Source organism: Desmodus rotundus, chromosome 1 (assembly GCF_022682495.2).
Source record: "Desmodus rotundus isolate HL8 chromosome 1, HLdesRot8A.1, whole genome shotgun sequence".
Taxonomy (NCBI): Eukaryota; Metazoa; Chordata; class Mammalia; order Chiroptera; family Phyllostomidae; genus Desmodus; species Desmodus rotundus.
In genome coordinates this window covers 104,067,591-104,091,361 of record NC_071387.1, presented here as the reverse complement: position 1 = coordinate 104,091,361, position 23,771 = coordinate 104,067,591, and the positions used below count along the sequence as shown (strand labels likewise).

Sequence of the window (23,771 nt, the reverse complement as noted above, 5' to 3'; positions counted from 1 at the left end):
CTTACCAACCATACTCAAGCAGGCCTTACTTCTGCCAGACCCTGTATTTCTCTCTTAAATAGAACCTTTTTTATATAGGTTATGAGTATAAGAATTAAATAATGTAGCATGTAGCTTGTGACTACTACCTGAATTTCACCAGTCATGGCCTCCTTGTATAAGATTTACATAGATACTCTCTAATGAGTCCTTCCTGAGGTCCTAAAGCACAGGTGTGTATATGTGTGTTATATATGTATATATGTCAGTGTACATATGTATGCATGGATATACATATATATTTCAAATGCAAAGAGCAAGATAATTGATATTATGACATTTTAATTAGATGTCTATTAAGTTGAGCTACATGAAATTGCCATTATTCCACCATGTTTGCCATACAAAAATAGCAATTTCATATGGTACAGTCTAATACTGCCAATAAAACTTTAAGGTCTCAAGAAACAAACAAACAAAAGGGGGTAAAAAATAAACAAAGCCCAGTTGCTTGTTGTCTCTTTTACTCAGCCTAGGGTCATCTGTGCTGCCAGGGCCACATGTATAAAGCTGCTGACTTTCTGGGCTTTGAAAAGGAAATACGTCTGACGTGAAAGAAGAAAAGGTCCCTGGTAACTGTCAGTGCAATGGGATCATTATGAAATTTCTGAGTGAATAGCTTTGTATTATTACTTTTTTCTTGGGCTGGTCTGCATCTAATTCCCTTCTGTCCTAATGTGGAAGAATATTCTCATGCACTGGTTGTTAGATGTTAGAATGTCAGCAAGCAGGACAAGCATGACATATGTCTGCCTTTCTGGAGAGATAACATTTTCATCCAAGCTGTGTACATACCATATGTATTTCCCCAAATATTTGTGGGATCATTCATTGAACAGCGAATCTCCATCCCCTTCCCCACCTTCTAGTTTGGGTGCCCAAAGATGCAACAACCATCAAGTCATTATACACAAAGAAACCAAGAGCCAATCCATAAAGAGAAGCCTGCCCCCAGGCTTAATTCAAGCAAGCCATTCATCGAGCTAATGTGATGATGGACCTGTCAAATCCAGAACGCATCACGGACACATCAGCAACACCAGGTGGCATGCAATGACCAGATGACCGTCGGCCCCACTGCCATGCTTCGTTGGTTCAAGCTCAGAAAACAGCCTCCTTTGAGAGTTTGGACAGTTGGTTTTTTATAAATTAAAGTGAGATTAAAAATAAAGATTTGATGAGGTCAAGTGCTTACCAAATGTTTCCTAAATGCCAAGGAAAGATGTTTGCCTACTCCCATTAAATGCATCAAAAGAGACTATAAAATTACCTAGTCAGTCAGGTCTTTTACTTTTGGGGAAATCTCTGCCCACACAAGATGGTCTTCATTCTGGAGGTCAGCATGCAGAAACTCTCAGGGTGCTCCAAGATAATCAGCATGGGATAGTTTAACCAAGAAAAGGATGGGCAAAGAGTTCCAAGTTGCCCATCAAGGACCTTCTGGGCAGTCCTGAGGTTATCTGAGTTCAATATTTTCCAAAGGTCCCTGAATCCCTAATTTGATGAGAGCTTAATTTGTGCTGATAAAAGGTAAAATTCTACCAACTGGGGACACCAAACTTCTGTCACTTTCAAGACATCTGAAGAGTAGTTCATGATGACAGGGAACATTTGTTGCAGTTTCTCTTTGATCAGGTTGACAACCATGGATGTCACCCAAACATTCTCATTCCTGCTGATTTTACTTCCTATGTTGGAAGTGTCTTTGAGTTAAGAAGTTTTTCTCTTTATCTTTCAGAGAATAGGAACTAAGAATCTAACACTACCGGATATTACACCGTGATTATGTAAAAAATGAAATATTACACAACTGCCCTAAGATAAATTCTAGATATTTGGCACTTCCAATCTAGATTCAAAAGCTATTCTGATAATTTCACATTTTCCCTCAAATATGTGTCTTCTAAAAAAGGGTCTTCCTTCTTTTTCCTGCTTCCTAAAAGTAAAAGGAAGGACCACCATTTCATAGATATACTTTAAAAATCAAACCAGAAATATCATTTTAAAGATGGCTTTCTGGTAATTTCCATGCAATATTTCCATATGTGGCAAGTATCTTGTTTATAATAAAGTTAAATAGGGCCGGTAATCAATTCCCACAGCAACAAAGAAAACCTAATGTACAAATTTCTTTAATGAACAGCAAGAGGCCAATTACATGGACAAGACTATGTTTAGTTGGTTTCTTTAACTGGAACTATCACACTCAAGTGGGAATTGCGGTTATTCAGAACTTACCGATACAAAAATGAGGGCAATTTTTCAGTAGGACATGTTGCCAATTAGAATTTTAATAATATTAAAATAACATATTTTTATACATATATTTGCATATTTGGTACCCCCAAATGCAATGAAACTTTAACTTAATTTTTAGATGAATGCAAATGGAGATGGCCGGGCCCTCAAGTAACTCTATCTAAGATTAGGGTTAAGCATTATTCATTTTTTTCAAATATCTAGATTGGTCTTATTGAAGAAAGCAATTTAAACTAGATCTTTGTAATTAACCTTGTTTTTAACTTGGGGGTAGATGTATTTATACTGAGAAGCAACATACACATCCAAAAAAATATATCTGTTGAAGATTCTTGTAATTATATAGCAGGCTAAAGTTACTATGATTATAATTATACACAAAGTGGGTGTTTGAGAACTTAGCATCTAGAGATATTTTCATAAAATAATTAAGGATTGCTGATAAATCACATTACAATGGATACTTTGTGAATTTTCTGTGAGCAGGATTTAACAGGATTAGCCTTTTCATTTGTAGAATGATCTTGAGTATTTCAAGATGGTCAAAATGTATTGAAAATAGCAACTTACACATTTTGTACGTTCGCAACTGATTATTGGGTAACTGCATAACTTATATATTTAGAACTGAATCTTGACAATTGTTTGGATTTGTTTGGAGGCTCCCTCCAGCCTTGAGACCTTGTTATAGTTGTTTATAAGAATATAATAATAATACCTGCATACAACCAAACAGTAGCTCTCAACTCTATCTTGCCAAAGAGCCATTTATTACAAGTTTACTCATGGAGTTTTCAAAGTGCAGCTTTTAGGGTTCAGCAATTTATTTTGCCTTATTAAAACTCAGAAGAATTCTGTAGCTACAGTGAGCTAACAACACATCTTGTGAGAAATGGAATGGAACTGCAGAGAAAGCATACCACAGCAAACCAAGATAGGAACTACATCACAAAAGGCCAGGTAGGAGGACCAGTGGCTGCTGACACTTCCCATTCAGGATCCAATACATCTCCTTGCTTACCTGTCTGACCCAGCATGCCTCAGCCACACATGCAAATTGTTACCATCACTACTTTATTCATGAAACATAGTTTTAAATTAAAAGTCATTATCCAAAATAAGCACCCTCAATGACATTTGAGCATGCAGAGCATCTGAACATTCACATTTATGTCCTCAGAAAACAGAGCCAACGAGTTGCATTCAATATGGAAACACACACTTTCTTTATTTCAAGGCACCTACACAGAAATAGCTGTGGCTAGCCATTTCAGGAACCAAGTCATCTGTTAAGCCTGGGTAATTGGTCATAGAGCTCTTCCACCCACCCACCCAAACCCCCGCCATCCATTCTGACTTCTGCGTTTCTTAAACCCACTCTGTCCCTTCCACTGCCAGTCTTAATGTGTGATGTGCTTTACAAATAAAAGTTGGCTTATCTTAGTAGGATCAAAATTGGACATTGTAAAAGAACAGATCTCCTTGGGAATGCCAGATACACCTCCCCCATTCCTTTATTATGGATTAAAAAGTGCTTTCCTGGGTGTAAAAAGTTGTAAAAAGGGGAAATGGGGTCCTTGAATTCAAGGGAAACCTGTAGGGTCATCTTCTAGTTTTCTTCCTCTGAGTTAGATGACACCATGGTCTCCCATAAAAGACTACAAGTGTACATGTGTACATGCAAGGTGTGCTGTCGCAAGGATTAAGAGGTCTATACACAAACAAAACACATCATTTTCTTTGTTTCTTAGCAGAGAGGGCAACAGTTTAGAATAAACTGGGCGTACGTGTTATCCTCTCTCTACCTGGCCTTTGTTTTAGTGTCTCCGTGGGACCTAACTCTGTGGGTACTGCCTACGTAGCCGTCGTGCATCTGCATCCAGACTGGACAAGAATCTCATCTCCCACCAGCTAAGTTAATTTCCAAGTAGCTGTCAAGCACAAAAAGGAAGACCCTTACCTGTCACTGTAGGCAGCTGCAGTGGCAGGGGTAGGCTGGGCGTAGCGGTATGCAGCATAACCACCCTAAAACACAAGGAGACATGGAACTTAGGAATGCCAAGGAGCCCAACTCAGGGACGCCCGACTGTGAGACCACACGAGTTACCCAAATCTAGCAATCTAAAGTGGAGGTTAATGAAAGCTTAGTATCAAAGCGGAAGTAAAAAACACACCAGAGAGACAGGGGATTGACTACCAACCCCAGCTGGATATTAAAGGTTAGCAGGTGTAAGCATATTCCCAAGGGAGAAAGAACCCAGATATCCTTTGAAGGTCATGTACCTAAATGTTAACAGTGATTGTCTGGGGGTGGGGAAGATTATGGGGAATTATTTAAACACTTGATACTTTGCTGAACTTTCCAGATTTTCAAAACTGATTACACTTTACTTTTACTTATTAGCTATTAACTTACATTTTATTTGGTCTTTGATTACTTCCTTTAAAATCCAATACAGGTCAAGCTAATGTCCTCATGTCTTACTTTTGTATTTATTTTTTTAAAAACCCTCAGACTGAAAGTTTATTAGTAATCTCTTACACAATAGTTGTTGAACCAGTAAAGCAATTAAATAAAACTGTCTTTAGCTTTCTGCACCTTAAATAATTATTTCAAAAAGCAATGGTAAATTCTTCCTAAAAATCCTCTTTTTTGGCTAAAAATACCACACTGATTCAGATGGAGGATTTAGGGTGGAAAATATGATAAACTATTCCAATTTGTAAATAAAATCATTAAGAGAGGGAAGAATCTGAAAAAATAATTAACATTTAGTTGTATGTACCAGTAATTGCAATTGTTCAATTAGGCAGAGGACAAGCAAATGGGCATATTTGAAAGGAATTGTGTTCAGTGGAGCATTGATTATCAAACTGTGAAAATAACAGAGCTTCTTGCTCAGCCAACCACAGCGATATATCCACCACTGTAGAATGATCTCAGCACAATTAACAAACAGGATCCAGTCTCCACTGATAACACAGGGACCATTCATGTTCTAATTAGAACAGAGAGCCGCATTGTCCTCTGAGGGAAGGGTTCTCAAGGAGGACCAAAGAGGAGCAATTCAAGACAGGCCACTGTGTCAGAAGGCACCTAATAGCGAAATCATGGGTGTGCCAGAGGGTGTCTAAGTGCAGAATTGAGAGTACAGGAGTTTTTTATATTTGGCTCCATATCCTTTAGGGAAAAATCAAATAGTAAGATAGAAGATAGATGAATGGGGAAGCTCCAAAGCTTATCTTTCAAAGTGTAGATTAAACTGCTTTCAATAATTTATTTCTACCTTCTACCACCCACAGCTAACATTCATAGTAAATTTGGCATCATATACATAGCAATTCTAAAAAGCCAGTTTTTCTTTAAACAAGTTTGCTCTTTGGATTAGTCCTGGGGAAGACATATCCAAGACATCCTGACAGATAATCAGTAATAATTTGGAGACTTTTTTTTTAAAGTCTCCCTTGAAAAACAATGTGAATGTTAAAAAAAAAAAAAAAAAAAGAGGTCTTAGCCAGACACCACCTGGTGTTCCAAACATCATGTTCTCTAATTAGGAATGGGGAAAACTCATTAAATGTGCTGAGGACTTGTGAAACCAAAGCAGTTGTCATACCAGCAACAAGCTCAGATACAGACTGCTGGGCTGAGGGAAAAATAGGTCACCAGATTTCTGGAGCCATACTTTTCATCTGCTTGTCCATCTCCTTGGCTTCCCTGATGCATCCAGAAAGACGCAGGTATTCATGTGTGTATAGTACACTTGATGAGGCAGGGATGAGCTGGGAAGTGGCTAGCTGACTAGCTAGGAGGCACTAGCTACAACCAGCTGAAAGCGTTGAGTGGAGAAAGGGTGTCTGTGTGTATGTGTGTGTGTGATTTCTGTCTGTTACGCCCAGAATTTTTTAAAAAAGAGATCACTGCCAAGATATTTGCATCAAGTGCCATGTCAATTAATCATGATTTGGTGACTGTGAATTTGGTCCCAGCAAAGACTTTAATCAACATCCCACTTGCAAACCCTCTTTGTTTGAACTCTGTATGTCTCTCCCAGCTTCTGCAGTAGTTTCATCAATGAAATTAGTTAGCAAGTTTAATTAGTGGAAATAACTGTAGCCATGCAAACAGAAGATAACTAAAATAAACCTCACTTTCTGCTAAGTCAATATTTATTGGATGAACTTAAAATGGACATGTGTACACCTGGGACCCATCAGCATAACAGATGTGCTGGTCTATGCAGCTTTGAGAAGGACCCATCCTCTACATATTTGCATATGACTTGGCCATTTAGAGAATATAGGCATGTGTTTCCACGAAAGACAGGTATAAGGGGTCAATGCCCTGACACTTTTCTTTGTTAATTAGGAATTTGTTTACAAACATTCCCAATTCAAGAGTCAAGGCAATTGTTTGCTAAACTTTGTGGAGCTAAAGGAAAGAATCTTTTCCTTGTTCAGTGGTCTCCTTGCTGTCCAGTTGGCCACCTGGTGATGACGGAAATGTTCTCTACCTGTGCTGTCCAATACTGTAGCCACTTGACCTAAGAGACTATTGAGCACTTGAAATATGGCTGGTACACAAAATAAATTTTTAATTTATTGAATTTGAGTTCATTTGAATTTAAATGTAAACAGCCAGATGGGGCTGGTGGCTACCCTATTGGAGTCCAGGTCTACGTGATCCCTGAAGTACGTTAACAATTGGGGGAAAAAAAGGGTGAGGTGGCCTAATACCTACACATCTATATAAAGTAGGGCCCCCCACAACCCAGAATGTTTTTATAAAAAATTGTGTTTATTCTTACATGTATAAACTTTAGTCACCTTCATAACCTTCAACAACCTCTCCACTTGATGCAACACCTATTGAGGCATTATTTCCACTGCTCAAATTTTGATGTGTCTTATTGCTTCTGCTGTTTTTTGTTTTTCCTCTTCTTTGAGGACTTTTTCATCAGGGGAAACCAAAAAAGTCGCTCAGGGAAAGATTGGGTGAATAGGGAGGGTGGGGCACGGAGGTCATGACAGTTTGGGTCAAAAACTGCTGAACACTCAGCACAGTGTGGGCAGGTGCACTTGTAAATCACCCATCAGGAAATGGACAAATGCTTTGAAAGAGTCTTCAAAAAAAATTCACTGAGCCCAAACACAACCTCTCACAACACCACCAGCTGCTACACTGGTACAGACGGGTTCCTAGAACACTCACCTAGAGGGGGAAGCCTATACTAGAAGGGGCCTGCCCTCCAGAGGTAATTCTGTTTTTGTTCCAGACCCCATATTGCATTCTTCCTGCGTTATTTGTCTTCTGTTGGAAATCCATATTAGGGGAATAACAGAGTTGTGTGTTATTAACTCAGTGTATGTGTGTATATACTGTAAAATGATAAAAAAATACAAATTGTTTTAATTTGCCTTTCTAACAGGTAACTGTAATCAATTTTATTGTTCCATATTTTGCAGTTCCCTGAGCATAGCCAGAGGTTCTGCAAGCTTCTGTGGTAATGTCTGAAAAAGGAGTGCTCACTTCCATTTGCTGTCACCAAACCATGGCCATGTTAAAACCAGCCCTTCTAGGTCTTAGGACAAAAATGCACCCTTGCCAGACAGATTTTTCCCACTCCCAAACCAAGGGAAAGGGTCAACCAGCTACACTCCCTACTCATGTTTTACATGACAAGCAGCAGCAAAATATAAATGTGACCCTATATGAAATACAAATTTTACATGGCCACGATGAATTGCCCCCTCAGCCCTGCCACCACCATGAGATGTAGCCACCTAAGAGACAGGCACACCTGGGTCTGAAACATTACCAATGTTAGCGAGACTCCTAGTGGTCCGCTGGGGGGGAGTTACTGATTAAGGATCTCTAACGATGCCCCAATAAAGCATTTTCAAAAGTGTGCCGCTGGGATACTAATAGTACCAGGGAAAGGAAATGTACCTGGACCAGATACATTTGGGAAATGCTGAATGAAACAAAATGAAAGTGGTTACTCCATTTGTGGAACTTTCTACAGCAATACTGATGAGCACCATGGATCTCCATTGCATTGCAAAGTATTGAATAGTTTCACAAAGGAAATTGCCTTGTTAACTTTAGGGCATGCTTCCAGAAGAAGATGTTCTAATATCCAAATAGTGAATTGCTTAGGAAAGAGGTGAATCTTGTGTGTGCTGGTGGGACAATAAGGTGGGTGGGACTGTGTGCTTCCCTTTAGTAGAGTAGTGATGGGCTTGATCACAGATAGAGGTCCCCTGCTTTCTGAGAATACTCAAGGAGCTCACTTTTTGCAAAACAGGTGAATTGGTATATATATAATTGCCTCAATATTTTATTTATGAAAACAACATTTACAAGAACATTTGCAAAATGAAAAACTTAAATAAAAATCATTACTCTAATTTATCTGCATTATACATTCAGCTTTTTTTTGAAGTGTGGTAAGTTTTCTTGAAATGTGAAAATAACAGTTAATCTCAGGAATTTTAATTATTTTGTCCTCTCTTAGGTTCAAGTACACCTTTTTTCATAGTACAGTCCTTATTAAAATGATTAATTTTCACAGTAAAAAATGTACTTTCTTAATTGACTTAATACCAAATAAAAATGATAATTGTAGGTTATGGGGAAACCCATGTAATAAAACTCCCATTGATTGTTCTAGTATTTTATTCTTCTCTCATTTTATTTGACAGTTTTAATGTTGGCATTAGACCAAATTTGAACACTCGACCAACTACACTCCAACGGATGTGTGGCTCCTTTTCATCCTGCAAATTTGTTCATTTGGGGGTTGCCTCAGGAGTGAGAACTAGGTTTGGAAGCTGTAGCAATAGGTGTAATAAATTTATAAGAATAGATTTATAAGAATCTACAATGAAGCCAGGAAAAGATATATTAGCTATGTTGACCCTCAATGCTAGATGCATAAGAGGTTTTTTTTATTAAACATTGCAGTTGACTCCTAGAGCCAACTACAATTTTTCTTAGACAGTTGGTTCAGTGAAACCCTAGAATTCTTTTTCACTAAATTTATTTTAATTGAGTCCAGATGCGTTTTAAGAAATTTACAGCCAAGCCAGACACCCATTTTGATACACTCATGATCTAGCAAAGAGGGGAAATTTGAGGATGATCATCTCTATTCTAGAAGAATTCACATCAAAACTGGAAAATTCAGTTAAGTCTTTCCTTTTTCTATGTTAGAGAACACCTCCCTCCCTGGAATGGTCTTGTTAGTAGGATTTCACAGCAAACCCACAACCAGAGTGATGAGTTTTTCCACCAGTCAGGATCTCATACCTGCAGCAATTTATTGCCATACACAGGCTCTTGATACACTACTCTATAAGGAAACAGAAATGTAATGTTTTCAATGCAAAAATGAAATAAATAAAAGAAAATGCATAAGTCAGACATAAATTCCAGAGCAATTCATTTACAAGTTTGCTTCTCTTCACAAAGACCTGGAGTAACCCACCCAACCAAAAGAGGAAGCAGGCCTTGCCAAACAATCTCAGTTACAAATTTCTGTAATTGAGAGTATCAAGAAAGGGGAGATGGGATCAAACACAGTCACTAATTTGTGTTATAACCTGTATTTCATTTTAAAGAAGGAAAAAAGATACATTCATGGCTTCTTACCCTTCCAAGCATATTGCAGTGGTTCAAGCTAACCATTTGGAGATTTCTCTCTTGAACTCATGATTGGAATCCTCCAGAATATTTGAGGATTTAACTTTGGTGTCTGATTATTGAGGCAGTTAGGATGACAGTACAATAGGAACCATAACTGTATCAGCACTTGTGTTTTTTTAACTTAATTTCAACTAACAACAGAAAGCACAATTTTATTTTATGAATTAATGAAGCACATGGAAGTTATCAAGACTACTTCAAATAGATACGACCAGAAAAATTATGCATGAGTGTGTGCACGGATGGGTCTAGAAAAGCTACTGTTAGTATCAGTAACATGTCATCACTTCATTCAAGTTAACACTGACAAGATCTCAAAAGAACCCAGGGTCGGACTGGGAGGCAATATGTGGATGTGAGAGTGATTCACGGATGAGGCTGATCTTTTACGTGAGTGGTTCTAGTTTGAAGTGAAATATCCAGTTCTAGGGCAGACCTCACGTAGACGTTTGTGTTGCGACTGTTCAAGGCCGGAAAGGTTCATGAAGTTCGGGCAGATGGAAGAATATTTACAGAGCCATTGGGATGTCTGACATGCCTTCATTCAAGGGTTGGTGATCCATGCATGCTGCAAGCTGTGTGTCCTTGAATGTCCACTGTGTGTCACACTGCATGTCACCTGTCCCCCAGTGGGGAGCCCCTACCCCCTTAAATACTGGAATACAGACAAAGCCAGCAGGATGCCAATAGATATTATGGAACAGAGTTTCATACTATGCATACGAGCCCACTCAAGGCTATGGGAACAGTTTATCAGACCCAGTCTCAAGGCCATGATAACACTACTCATCAGGCCCATTCTTAAAGTTATGGGAAACTGCTTCCCTTAGTTGCCCAGACTTCTGGGTGAGGAAACCAGACCACCTCTGTTTACCCTACAACATTTTAAGAGATTTAGAGACCTGCCTTATAAAGTATATAATTAACATATATATTTATTGTATTTACTTTTTTCTTATGTAGTCTGGCTTTCCTTTCCAATTTAGTTTTACTTAACCTTCCTCTTTAAGTTAAAATGCAAAATTTCTAGTTCTCTCTTTATCACCCTCCCTATCCTTCTCTCTCTCCCTCTTTCTTAGTCTCACTCCTAGTTCCCATCAATTGTGTACTTGAATGTTTCAAGTATAGATATAATTTCCCAGTGGCCTGCCACCCCATTACATTCTCCATTATTCTCTCATTTTTCACCATTCTCCTTTTCTTTCTTTCCCTGCCTTTATCAAAGTTTGTTCCAGGACAGCAGCAATGTTATTCTGTTGGCTCAGGGTTTGAATTCTGCAGTCAGACCATGTGGGCTTAAATCCTAATGTCAGTGAAGATTTCTGGACAAATGATATTACCTGCTTTCTAAAAACCTTTCCTGTTCTGAAAAACTTAATTGGAGGTGATAGGTAATGAGATTCCTGCCTTCCAGACCTGTGGTGAAGAGATGAGGTAAGGCTGAGGTAAGAGAGGTCTTGTCTCTCACACAGTAGATGCTTAACTGCTTGATGGGCTGTTACCTTCCCATGGTGACCGACCAGCCTGGTGCTGAACCTCAGTGGCTCACACTGAAACAGGGTCTCTGGAATAACTACATGGGGTTTTTATTTGGAGGATTTCTGCTTTCCAGCCTATGTGGTCCCAAAGCTACTGACATTGCTTCCTGAGCTCAACCATTGGTGAAATGAGGACACCTCTTTGTTTTAAGATCCATGGACAGTAGAGTGACATATATTCAGAAATAACTGTATTTAGTCATGGTGTCAACCAGAAACTTGTTATGACAGAATTTAGGAATGATGTAAAAATGCACTGTAATCTCATTGACACATATTTCCTAGGCAGTCCCAAGGTTGCATTGTCCATTAGGAAGCTTGGGGCTCTCCAAGTTCAAGGGAATATGGTTAACATTTCGAACGTCTGCCAGTTCCCTCTCTCACTCTTTCTCTGTCTTCCTTTCCCTTTCCCCCATTGCCCAGACCTCTACTGTCTTAATACACTTTCTACTGACAGTTTGTTGATTGTTTTTTGGTAGCTTTGCTGTCATTTCCTGCTTTCCATTTTTAATAGTTATCCTTTGATCAAATGCCATAACCTTTTATATCTCTCTGAGTGGGTTAAGATAAGAGTCTTGGCTAAGTTCAGTCAAGCAACACTTATTTTCAGCTCCCTGATCAATTCTGGCCTCATGAGATCTATAGCTTCACCCCTAAGTGTAACAAATTGCTTTGTAGGTCCAGGAAACTTAGTCTTTGCTCTTTACTTTCAAACACTTGTCATATCCATGTATCACCTCTACTATTATTTATTTTTTCTTTAACTTGACCCACTTTTTAACTTAAAATAATAATTGGTTTAAATGTCTACCATTAATGGTAACACTGAACTAGTACCTTTTATCTGCTAGTTATGTAAACTAAATTCCAACCTTTTGATATAAAAGTCTGCATGTGTGTGTGCATATAGAGGGACAGAGGTATATCCCTATATGGAAGCGAGACAGTTATGACCTTTTCTACCCTCTTTTCTGACTCAGAACCCCCTATGTCCTGTCTGAGGAGTGTTATCCATATGGGGCCTGAACATGTCCTTCGTGGCAAGAAGCAGCGTTTCTCCTGCACAGCTGGGCTCCTGAATGGAATGCTTTTTCTTTGCTCTTAGTCTAAACAAACTTGCCTGCCTTTGACCTTAGTTTCCGGCTCACAGCATCTCCTAACAAGTCTACCCTCTCCAGGAATTTCAGGGTGTCTATGAACATCTCTCCCTCTCTCCTCAATCCTCTCTGCTCTGTAAAAGTTAAGAAAGAGCCAATTCTAGATAGGAGATGTAGCTTGCCAGTTGCAGGGGCCCTTTAAATCAGAAATGCCTGAGGGCTCCCACATCAGGTGGGAGGGATGGAAAGACCTTGGACAAGGAAGAAGAGAAAGGGCAGGAGAGAGTGGGTGCACAGAAAAGGGCAGTTGTTCTAGTGTATGTGCTATTATCCTTGTTGAGTTGCTCCCATAGGCTGTCAACATTGAGAACACCTGAGTAGGAAGAATTGGAGAGTAGACTTTCCCTAACTTCTTAAAAGTAACCAAAGCTAGAAGCTTACTCCTCCACCCAATTAAGTTAAAAAGAAATAACTGGTTTAAACCTATGAGAAATGAGTTAAGTGTCTAACACATGTCCCAGGACCTCTCAGGATTGCCTTAAGTTATTTCTTGTGCATTATTTCTACTGAGGTTGAAGGAGCACGCCAGAAACTTTAAATAGAATAGAACCTCACATGCTTTTCTAACCTCTTTAATCATCATTTCTTTAAGAAATGGACCTCTGGGAATGGAACGAGTCTACTCATCAGAACATACCAGTATTTCAAGGGAGGATGGGGCAGAAGCTTGAAAAAGCACATTTAAAATTACTTCTAGCCACAATGAATCCTGCTCCATAAATTCTAAAGAGCAGGAAATATTCATATTTTTCTTGCCCTTAAATCAACTTAAGGCCATCCACGAACCCTTGTTTTGCTGCCGCAGTGGGGTGGTCCAGTTCATCACTGTCGCCTAGATGCACACACCACCCAGCAGCAATGTTCCAAAATTGCCATCTTATACGGAACAAAAAATTCAGGAAGGTCTGCAAGATCTGAGCTACCGTCTGGGAAAGAGGACAGAAAAATGTGCTGGGCAAACAAAACTTCAAGTTCATTTTTCAGCTAGTTTTTCCATCATCTAATTGACTATTTGGAACTGTCCCCCTAAAAAACCTATCATTATAATAGGAACAGCAGAAAAATGTATAAATTTTTGGCTACAAGGTGGCTTGAAAAGGGCAAGATGAGGTTTTCTAAACTGAAATAACTTCCTTCATCTAAATCTCACCCAGATACTACAGGGGCTTTAAATTTACCACTGGGCCTGGTGGGCTTTGCTCAAATATGAATTTTTGGGAAACAAAAGCTCTTAAATGGACCAAAAACACAAAGGGAACTTTTTTGGAGCTTTCCTCTCTGAATGGAATTTCTCTTTCTACCTTAGTGTGGATGTTGCCATATTTTCTCTCTTCCGAATCCCTCTCCTCTTTCCATTTGCCTTGTTCTCAGGGATTTTCAAATTTATCCTAACCAATACAGACATACTCTATCAATTACTCTAACTAGTCATTCTTTTCTTTGTGAAGTCTTACAGCCTGTGCCTTCAGGCAGCTTCTACTTTTTGCTATCCAAAGATCTATGGGGCAATGGAATGATGCCAATTTGAAATCTCCATAGAATAGCTCAAATTAATATACAATCAATTATTGTCATTTTAGAAATAACCCAGTAAGTTTTAGTAATTTTACAGAGAGGTGAACACTCAATAAATGATAACTAATGTTATAATGTTTGTTTTTAGCTAGGCTTACATAACATACCCCCCTCTTGGATTGGTATTGCTGAAGATAGTTTTCCTTTAGGTGGATTTTTAAAAAATGTCTCCATCCCTTCTCTACTCCCCTCCATTTCCCAAATTTTTAAAAAAAGCCCTAAACTTAGTTATGCCAACTATAGTCCCTCCATGCACCTACTCTACCCAGAGGCTAAACTGTGGCAGGGTGCAGTTGACTGAGGTTTAGGGTCATTGAGTGTCTGAAGATGTGGCTGAGGTTCAGCCTGCTCAGCCTCAACCTGCTTCTCTATTTAAAATGGAAAAAAAGGATGTGAGAAGGAGTACATTAAGCTACACAAAAAAGTTGGCGGTTCACTGGGTGGATAAAGAACATGCAGATCATTCATTAGTTTTAGTATGAAAAAAAGCTAACCCACAGATTATAATAAATGTACTTGATGCAATAATAATAGAACTCAGCTAAGTTCATCACTGATAGAGATTAATATTATGTCTCGAAATCGTAATTATTTAAAATTCAAAGGGAAGAAAATTAAATAACCAGTGTCTTTCCCATTTGCTAGTAAATGACATCAATTTGATCAGAAATATAGTTTTATTTTTCTTTGTTATCTAGTCTATTAAACAAGTATGATTCCAGTGAAATTATTTGAGGTTATTTGTAATAAAAAAGTATATAATTTAGAAAATACCCCTAATCCTGCCAATTTATTTTAAATTGTGTTATTCCAAGTCATTTTTATAATATTGCTGCTAATATCATAATGTGAGAGAATAACTACTTTTAGGTGAACTTAGGTAAGTTTAAATATGGTTCCCTTAATGAGAAATATCCTATTCTTTTCTAAAAGTGAACAGCTTAATAAAGTGGTACCATTTAACAAACAATTCTGAGTTAGGGAGCAGTTCTAGGGAAATGGTGAAATAAGGGGTTGAAGAAAATAAGGGCTTAATGGTCAGGTTGGCAGATTTTTGTTAAGAGATGTTTCTTACTAATATCATCCATGATTTGTGGGGGGAGAAAAAGAGAGACAGGGAGACAGGGAGATAGGGAGACAGGGAGGGAGAGGAAGAGAGTAGGAGAGAAAGAGAGAGAGAGGCAGGGAGAGAGAGAGGGGAAGAGAAGGAAACAGAAGGACACAGAGAGAGAGAGAAGGAGAGAGAGAATATTTTTCTAGAGCTTTGGGATAAACAATTAAATATATTTATAAGAAAACATTGAAAACATCAGCCATGAAAATATCTTTTAACCCTCTGCAGCTGGTAACTACAGCTGTTATCCTAAATACTAAACTGAAAACACACAGACCATACTGAGAACTTTAGAGAGAATTTCTTTCTGCAAGAGGATCTTAATTTGACTTGAGAGAAATACCATCTTTGGGGGGAGGGTGTTTGCATTTACTCTGAACTTGATGAAGGAGATCATTCCACTCAACAGCATGTGGTGCTATCTTGAGCAGAAATCCTGCTGCCCTGTGATCCTCTGGACTCTCCCACAGACCAGGAAGAGGAAATGGATGGCACCGAGTAGTAGAGAGATTCTCAGCAAACTTGTAAAAAGAATGACTCCGGGAGGAAACGAGGATGTCATGCGCGTTAATGAATACTTACATAAATGTCTGCACCATAAAATCCATCCTGGTAAACAACACTGCAAGGGTGCACACACAAAGAGAAACATCCATATTAGTGCATTTCCCCATGCAGACACACCAACCCCTGCACTGGCGAAGTTAGTCTGGTCACAAGGTCCAAAACACAGGAACCAAGGAGAGTTTCCACATTGGTTAAGGAGGTTGGAGACAACAGTAGTTGATCAGGCCAAAGAAATTAGGCTGGGGTTCGGTGCTGGCCCAGAATCCAGATGCTGGGTATCAGACTTCCCTCCCCTTCAGGAGGGGTGTAGAAATGCAAACAGGGTTGAGGTTTATTTTAAATGGCCTAGATAGATAGGAGAATGAGAGTTCGCATAGTCAACCCACATAGTCCCCTTTGCCCTGGGTTAAAAATCATCTGCTTAAAATGTATGATGAATAAGGGTAGGGACACAGATTATCACATTTTCAATATTGGTTATAGCTGAATGACCTTAGGGAAGTTGGACAACATAAACGATTTCAGAAATGTTCTGTATTTTTTCACATTGTAGTATTATATTTGATAATTCCCTGCACCACTATTTTATGGTAAATGTAGGAGAACATCTCGAATTATAACACGTGTGCATGTGTGTTATAAAAATGTATATGTTTGGTGAGTGTTTATGGGTATAAATGTGTATATGTGTGTGCAAAAATATGCTTTGTGTTCATGCATGTGCATGAATGCATATGTGTGAATATATTATACATACCATGCCCATGTGCATACATATATAGTGTGTATAGTGTGTGTAGTCATATGTTTGCATATCTGTGTGTTCATATGTACATGTTTGTGCAAATGTGTGCATGCATATTTCTTTGTGTATATTTGCATAAATGACACCCAGACTAAGCAAAGCCTCACATTATGACTGAACAAGCCTGGCCTTGCTGCATGTGTCTGACCACTGTCCACATAGTTATCCCAGAGAGAGAGGACTTCACAGGAGGGGGAGAAGAAGAGATCCTGGAATTCTCCAGAAATTTCTTGGTATACCTTGTGGGAAACAGCCAGGTAAAGAAGCTCACAGCTACACCATCAAGGGAAACTGACTTAAAATTCCTAAGTATTAAAATGGGCTTAATGAGGATTATATGCAGCCTGTATACCTCAGTCTTCTGTGAGGGTCACAGGATATCTTGAATATAAAAATGTGTGTTCTACATGCATGTTTTCGACAAGATGGAAGTAGTTGTAACTAATAACCTTCCTTAATATTTCCCCATGGTGTTTATAGATGATTTGGGAGCCTGGCAAAGGACCAATGAGCCCCGCTGTTGAACGGAGCTGTGGTTTTAATAGAAGAACTATTTTGATTACCAAAGGATTGCAGATTTCAGTAGCAGACTGTACCCACATGTAAGCCAAGCATATAAAGCCAAGGGAAGGTGCGTCGCCACACACACACACACTCACATGCACACATACATGGCAGTGACACTGGTTTGCTGGAGAACACTGTAGTGTGCATCTCAGAGCTTTTCAAAGTTGATTGGCAAAACCCCAAGTACCATTAGCCTTAAAGAGGTGTCAGGGATTATACACACTAAGGAGGTTGGTAGGAATCGCTTTCAGCTCTTTTCATTTTGATCAAAAGGGCTGCAGTTCACGAGAGCACTTGTCAAGCAGTGTAAAACCCTAATCCCAGATACCGAGGTGTGCGGCATGCTGATTTAGGCTTTGAATTCTCTTTCAAAATTTCCAACATAAAATGATAGTGTCTGTTGGGGGTCAGACGGCAGGGCCAGCCTCTGCTGACAGGACTCAGTACAGATCTGATGCGACAGGGGAGAGCAACCAATATTTAGTTGGGCCCAGAACCACAGAGCTGGTCATTTAGCCATATCAAAACAACTTCTAGCCCATTCTTTCATGCCATCATGCCTTTGCACATGCTAGTCCTTGTACTGAGAATGGCTTTTCTGCCAATGTCCTCACCAAAAGCAGATCACCACTCAAGAGTAAAGTTAGATGGAAACAACCCAGGCATCTGGGTCAAATTCAGCCTGACCAATCAGCAGCTATGTGCCCTTGGACTAATTATGAAGTTAAGTGAGCCTCATTGACTCATCTGTAAAACAGGGATAGAGGTAAGCGCCTGCCTCAAGGGAAGAGAGAGAAAAGGCCGTAAAGTAATGAGCAATGTGCTTGACATCGTAGCTCTAGCTTAACGTCACCATTGCTGTGACCTTTATCCAATGCCCACCCAAAGCAGAGTTATTTCTCCCTCCTGTCAATGCCAATATTACAATTTTTGATCCTCACTTGGTCAAATATTAAAGGTATTTGTGTATGGGACTCATTTCACACTGAAGTTGCACCCAATGAGCTTACTCAATGTTCTATCCTGCTTATATCTAACTCATTGCTTTTTACTCAGGAGATGTAAAATAAATATCTATTGACTGAATATTGCCCATATTTTGACTGACAGATGATGACACGGAATAATTAATTTACTTATCAACTCCAGGTAGAATTAAGTAGAGGATTAGGAAGAAGCAGCCTGCTGTCTCAGGTTGGTTTCTGATCCGCTTATTCAGTATCAGTGACTGTTGTCAATGGAGGAGAGGAAGGTGAATGAGATTCAAAAACTGGATCCTGCCCTAGCTGGTGTAGCTCAGCGGAATGAGTACAGCCTGCAAACCAAAGGGTCGCCGGTTCAATTCCCAGTAAGGGCACATGCCTGGGTTATGGGCCAGATCCCCAGTGGGGGCCATGTGAGAAGCAACCACACATTGATGTTTCTCTCTCTCTTTTTCCCTCCCTTCTCCTCTCTTTAAAAATAAATAAATAAAATCTTTAAAAAATGATCCTGGTTTAGGAGATCAGTGTAAGAGGCTAGATAGAATGTGATCCAGGTGTGAACAAAATATTAATATTTAACCAAATATTAATGTATTCAAACATGGGGAATAATGCCGTTTTCTAAATACTTGTAAAGGGGACCCAGTCTGTGTCTGCTCTTACCTTGGAGGTCTGCAGGTTTGGTTCTAGACCTCTGCGATAAAGCAAGTGTCACAATAAAGCAAGTTGTAATCATTTTGCTGGTGAAGGATCTAGCCTTCAGTTTCTAAAAAACGCAACATGTATGAGCCACAATTAAACAAGGTCTGCTTGTGATGGAGAGAAGAGCTGAGACTAGACCTTGAGGTCTGTTCCAGTGAGCACACAGTGTAGACCAGGAGTGACTGGAGAGCTCTGGCTGGGAAAGTGGCCTCTTCTTTCACCAGGACCAGTCCTTCAGCACTGGGGCAAGCAGTGAACCTCCATGTCAAGCCTATGTGTACCAACAGCTCTCAGAGTGAGGCAAGAACAGGCCCTGGTGTTTGTTTAGCATGGCAACCTCATTGCCATATTTTGCCCTCCAATGTGGACCACAGAAAGCTACTTTGGTACTCTGACTGACGTCCCACATTTATGAGGCAGAAAAACAAAGAGAAAATGTGATCTCACATCCTCATTTTGATAAGCTCAAGCAAACTATATTTCTGATGTAGAAATGCTTCCTATATTCCAACCACTATGCCAAGGCACAGAGAGTCCACTTGCTATACCTGCCCTTGGGGAGCTCACAGGGTACTCAGTCACAAAGCCATGTGCATAAATGTTGAATGGCAGACTTGATGGATGCTGAGGAGGAGAGGGACAATGGCACTTTGAACATGAAATGGAAGGATGAGGGCTAGCAAGAGAGGCAAGGGAACTGGAGGAAATGCCTCAGAAATCTCAAAAGCCTAGCCAGGTAGAAAGCAGGAAGAGCAGCCCAGCCATAGGGAACAGCCTATGCAAGGCTGCAGGAAAGGCATCTTTCAGCTTTGGGAGGCTCTGCAGGAAGTGGTGGCTATACTCTGAAAGGAAATAAAAAATTCTAGCTGCTATTGTAAACCACACCATGTATGAGTTTCTTGTTTTCACCGAGTGCAACACCTGCACATTTTGGAGAGGAATGAGAGGCTGAGTGATCTACCCTCATGATAACTCTAAAAAATGAGGAACCAACATGGTTGTCCTCATTGGCAGTGTGACATGAAGCCACTTTGGGGGGTTGTCAGTTTCACCAAAATGCTGTGTGTGTTTTTTTCCCCCTAAGCTACAAGTAATAGCACAAATACTAAAGTACAAATACTATTACTCTCTACATTGACTGAGCGATCACTATGTGTCAGTCCCTAATCTGAGCATGTTGTGCTCATTATCCTACTTAATCCTCAAAGTACTCCTCCGAGATGGACAATGTTATTGTCACCTCTTGAAGTATAAAGAAACTGAAAAGGAGAGAGCTAGGTAGTAACTAAGCTGGGACTCTAGCCCAGGTAGGCTTGGCTTTGCAGCCCCAACTTTTATCGGCTCTGGCAGGCAGCAGTGGTCAAACTTCAGCATGCAGCTGAACCACCTGGAGGGCTTGTTCAAACACAGGTGGCTGGGCCTCACATCCAGCTCAGAGGCCCTGAATCAATAGATCTGATGAGGGGGTTAAGGATTTGCATTTTTAACAAGTAACAGGTGATGCCGCCACTAGTCCGAAGACTAATAGACTCATTGCTCTATGAAACATGACCCTCCACATGTTCCTGTTTGCCACAGCACTGAGGGCCAGCTTTCTAGGTCCTATTCTAAATGGCAGCTGGTTATAGAAAAGCTCTTACAAATTCTCATGCTGGTTTCCATGAATATATCTAAACAATTGTTTTTGAAGCCCTGTGAAACAGGTGCAACAAATTTGTAGGGAAAGGAGGACAGGGGTCAGTCTCTAGTGTGCATCTATAGATGAATGAACCATGGCCCAGTCACAAGAGAAAGGAGTTGCCATTGTGCATTGAACAGGTGCAGTCAATTTTATTGCAAAGACGGTCTGTCTAGTCATGCAAAGGTAATTGTATTGCTTGTCAATCACTTGGGGACTGCAATATGCTTTTGCAAGAACATAATGCAAATGCACATCTCATTTTCTTAGAAAGGTAATAACAGTGGTTAAATATTTGGAATGAATGCAAGCAGGGAATGACTGCACTACAGCAAATTAGTTTATTTCTTTTAAAAAAAGGAAGGAAAGAAAGAATAAGATACCCAAAGTACATGATGTGTTTGTGTAATATAATATAGTCTAACCATAAATACATTTTTTAAGGAAAAGTTATTTAAAACTACTCTACCTACTTCCCTTCCAAGTGGAAATAAATTAAAATTTTAATGCATTCAAATCTAGCTGTTTTTAAGTTGATATCAGGTGGGTCCATGAACTTCCTGGCATTATTTGCATAGAATTGTGTGTGTGGTGTGTGCGTGTGCATGTATATGTACACAGACATTTTCCACAGGAAAATACATAGTTTTAATTAGGTTATCAAAGGCGTCTATGACATCCCATTCCCCTCCCCAAATTTAAGCAGCACTGATTTATGGTGTCTGTCCATAAATGAACTCAATTAAGAGGATTTTTTTTTAATATAAGAAGTTACATTTTAAAACTGCCTGAGAATCTGAATAAGAATTGACACTAAAAACAAAAAGCTAGAGAGAATCCTGGTAAGTATTTGAGAATGGGTGGTGAAGACTTCAGTTCTAGAGTTATATTAAATGGGAAAGTTCCTAAGCATCAGATAATACAGTCTGAGCATTAGACATTTAAAAATTAAAACCAAAAAGCATATTTGGTTTATAGACAGCAAGGCTCATACACAGAGTCTTAGAGGCTGGTATCAGACAGTTTAGGACCTTTCAGGTCCTAAAATTCAAAGGAATTGAGAATTCAAAGTATCCATGTATGGGTCGCATTCTTGTACTAGTTGACTTTAAGAAGTTTTCTCCTAGGATACTAGGATATTTTTCCTATACCCAAAGTAGCAGAGTCTCTTCAAAATGCTTCTTAACCTAACTCTGAGAACTTGTACATAGATGTGTCATAATTCAATACCTGAGAAAGTGCAGAATATCTCACTCAAAGATAGCCAGTGAACCAAGACCAAGGCCCTATAGCAGATGCTGGATGCTTAGCTTAGATGGTTAATAAGTAGCTGTTTTGTAATTAATTAACTAATTAATTAAGAACAAGAACTTGGTAAGGCCAATTTCACGAGGTTCCTTTGGGAAGGAATGGGGTTTAGTTGCTGTTGTCTAATATCAGAGGTGGTATTGAGTCTGGTGGCTACCTTCCATCTTCATCCACAAATAATCAGTCTGCGAGCTCCATTGGATGGCAGTTACCCAATGGGTAATTTCTCCCAACTATGAGTCACAGGAAGACAGACTGCACATTATGTCTCCTCTACCAAAATTGACTCCAGGATGAAATGTGAGGAGAAATGTGGAAAACTTGGTCCATTCAGCTCTCGTTGAGATTGTTCACAAGTTAATATTTTGTTTACAATCTACACATTACAGAAACTATTGAAGTGCTCTGTGCAAATCAAAGCCACCTCTGCAGCTTGTGGAGGATGCAGATCTGTGAACTGCAGGTGCCTCCCAGCAAAGGACTAAGTGATGCCATACAGGGAAAGACAAGGGATCAGTAACTGCATCAACCTCAACAACAGTAGCTACAGTTCACTAAACACACATCATATGATGGACCTTACTAAGTTGTAACTTTATATGGATCTCCTATCCCACGCTCTATTAACCCAGTGGAGGTAGACATAGTCTTCAATCTCCTATTAAGGCAATGTACCTTTACAAGTTAACTCAGCTACCCAGGGTAGTATGAGATAGAATAGCAGGGGCCAATCTCATCTGCCCTAATACTGTCTTTTTGAACTATACCAATTCTGTAGACTGTGTAACCACTAGATTTCTAACTCATCACTCATTCTCATTCAGTTAATGTTGGTAAACGATAGGTTTGCTATCCTAGCCTAGAAATTTGCATTCATCCATGATCCCTCCATGGTCTAAGCAGAGACCCTGCACCCCCAGCCCCTGAAGGGATGATCATGCATTAATGTCCCAAGAAGTTTCTATTTAGCTATGTGAGAAAGAGAGATAGGGCCTCTCCATACTCTATGCTCTTTACTTATTAGAATGAACTTTAGAAAACATCAGGATGTGGAGGGGAAAATGAAATCAATGAGAGGAAATGATGGATGTAGGGCATCCCTGGTGAACCCTCCTGGACAACTGTCTTGATGTTAGATATTCCAAGGGTCACCCACAGCTCCACAAAAGCAGCCATGGAGGTTCTGTGGGGTATTATTTCAATCTCTTGGAAAAAAATATAAAAGCTGTATGTGAATGACACATTTTTTTGTTGGTCTTTGGATAACAAAGTATATTCATATGGATACTTGATGAAGAATGGAGGTTTAGGTTGGCAGTTAGATATTCCCTCAACTGGTGACAATGGGAAAATGAAATTTTTTCTTAATGAATGCAGTTTTCTAGGTAACATCTTAGAAAAGATGGAGATCATTGGGTGTGAGGGAGAATCACAAAATGAGATCTTGGCATGGAAATATAGGAAATGATTGAATATAAATGTGTCCTATTTCTCTTCTCTTCCTAGAAGCCTTATCTAAACACCTGAGCCTTTCCTTGTTGCTCACATAATACCCTCCTTATCACTTATCACACTTATTGAAATTGTTGACTAACATGGTACCCTCTGTCCCCAACTGGAAGAAATTCCTCCGAGGGTGCCATTTGCCTCTGCTCCTCAGTGCAAGAGGGTGCATGGAGCTATGAAAAAGGATGTTGAGCTGAACAGGACATCCGTAAAGATATTAGTCAAATCTAGAAATCATCCTTCAAAGGAATTTGGAGACAAATAG

The 23,771-nt window shown here is 39.5% G+C and overlaps 1 protein-coding gene across 16 annotated transcripts in view; it reads right to left on the bottom strand.

The window, feature by feature from the left end:
• RBFOX1 (RNA binding fox-1 homolog 1) overlaps positions 1-23,771 on the bottom strand; it is a 2,121,844-nt gene that overhangs the window by 33,063 nt on the left and 2,065,010 nt on the right. For 9 of the 16 annotated variants that reach the window (XM_053929061.2, XM_053929098.2, XM_053929078.2 and 6 more), the window contains 2 exons: positions 15,973-16,012; positions 4,259-4,323 (listed from right to left, as the gene is read on the bottom strand). In XM_053929061.2, the coding sequence (XP_053785036.1) occupies positions 4,259-4,323; positions 15,973-16,012 (105 nt within the window). Of the gene's footprint in view, positions 1-4,258; positions 4,324-9,610; positions 9,654-15,972; positions 16,013-23,771 lie in introns of all 16 variants that reach the window. The other 7 variants (XM_053929075.2, XM_053929068.2, XM_053929096.2 and 4 more) reach the window with 1 other exon arrangement.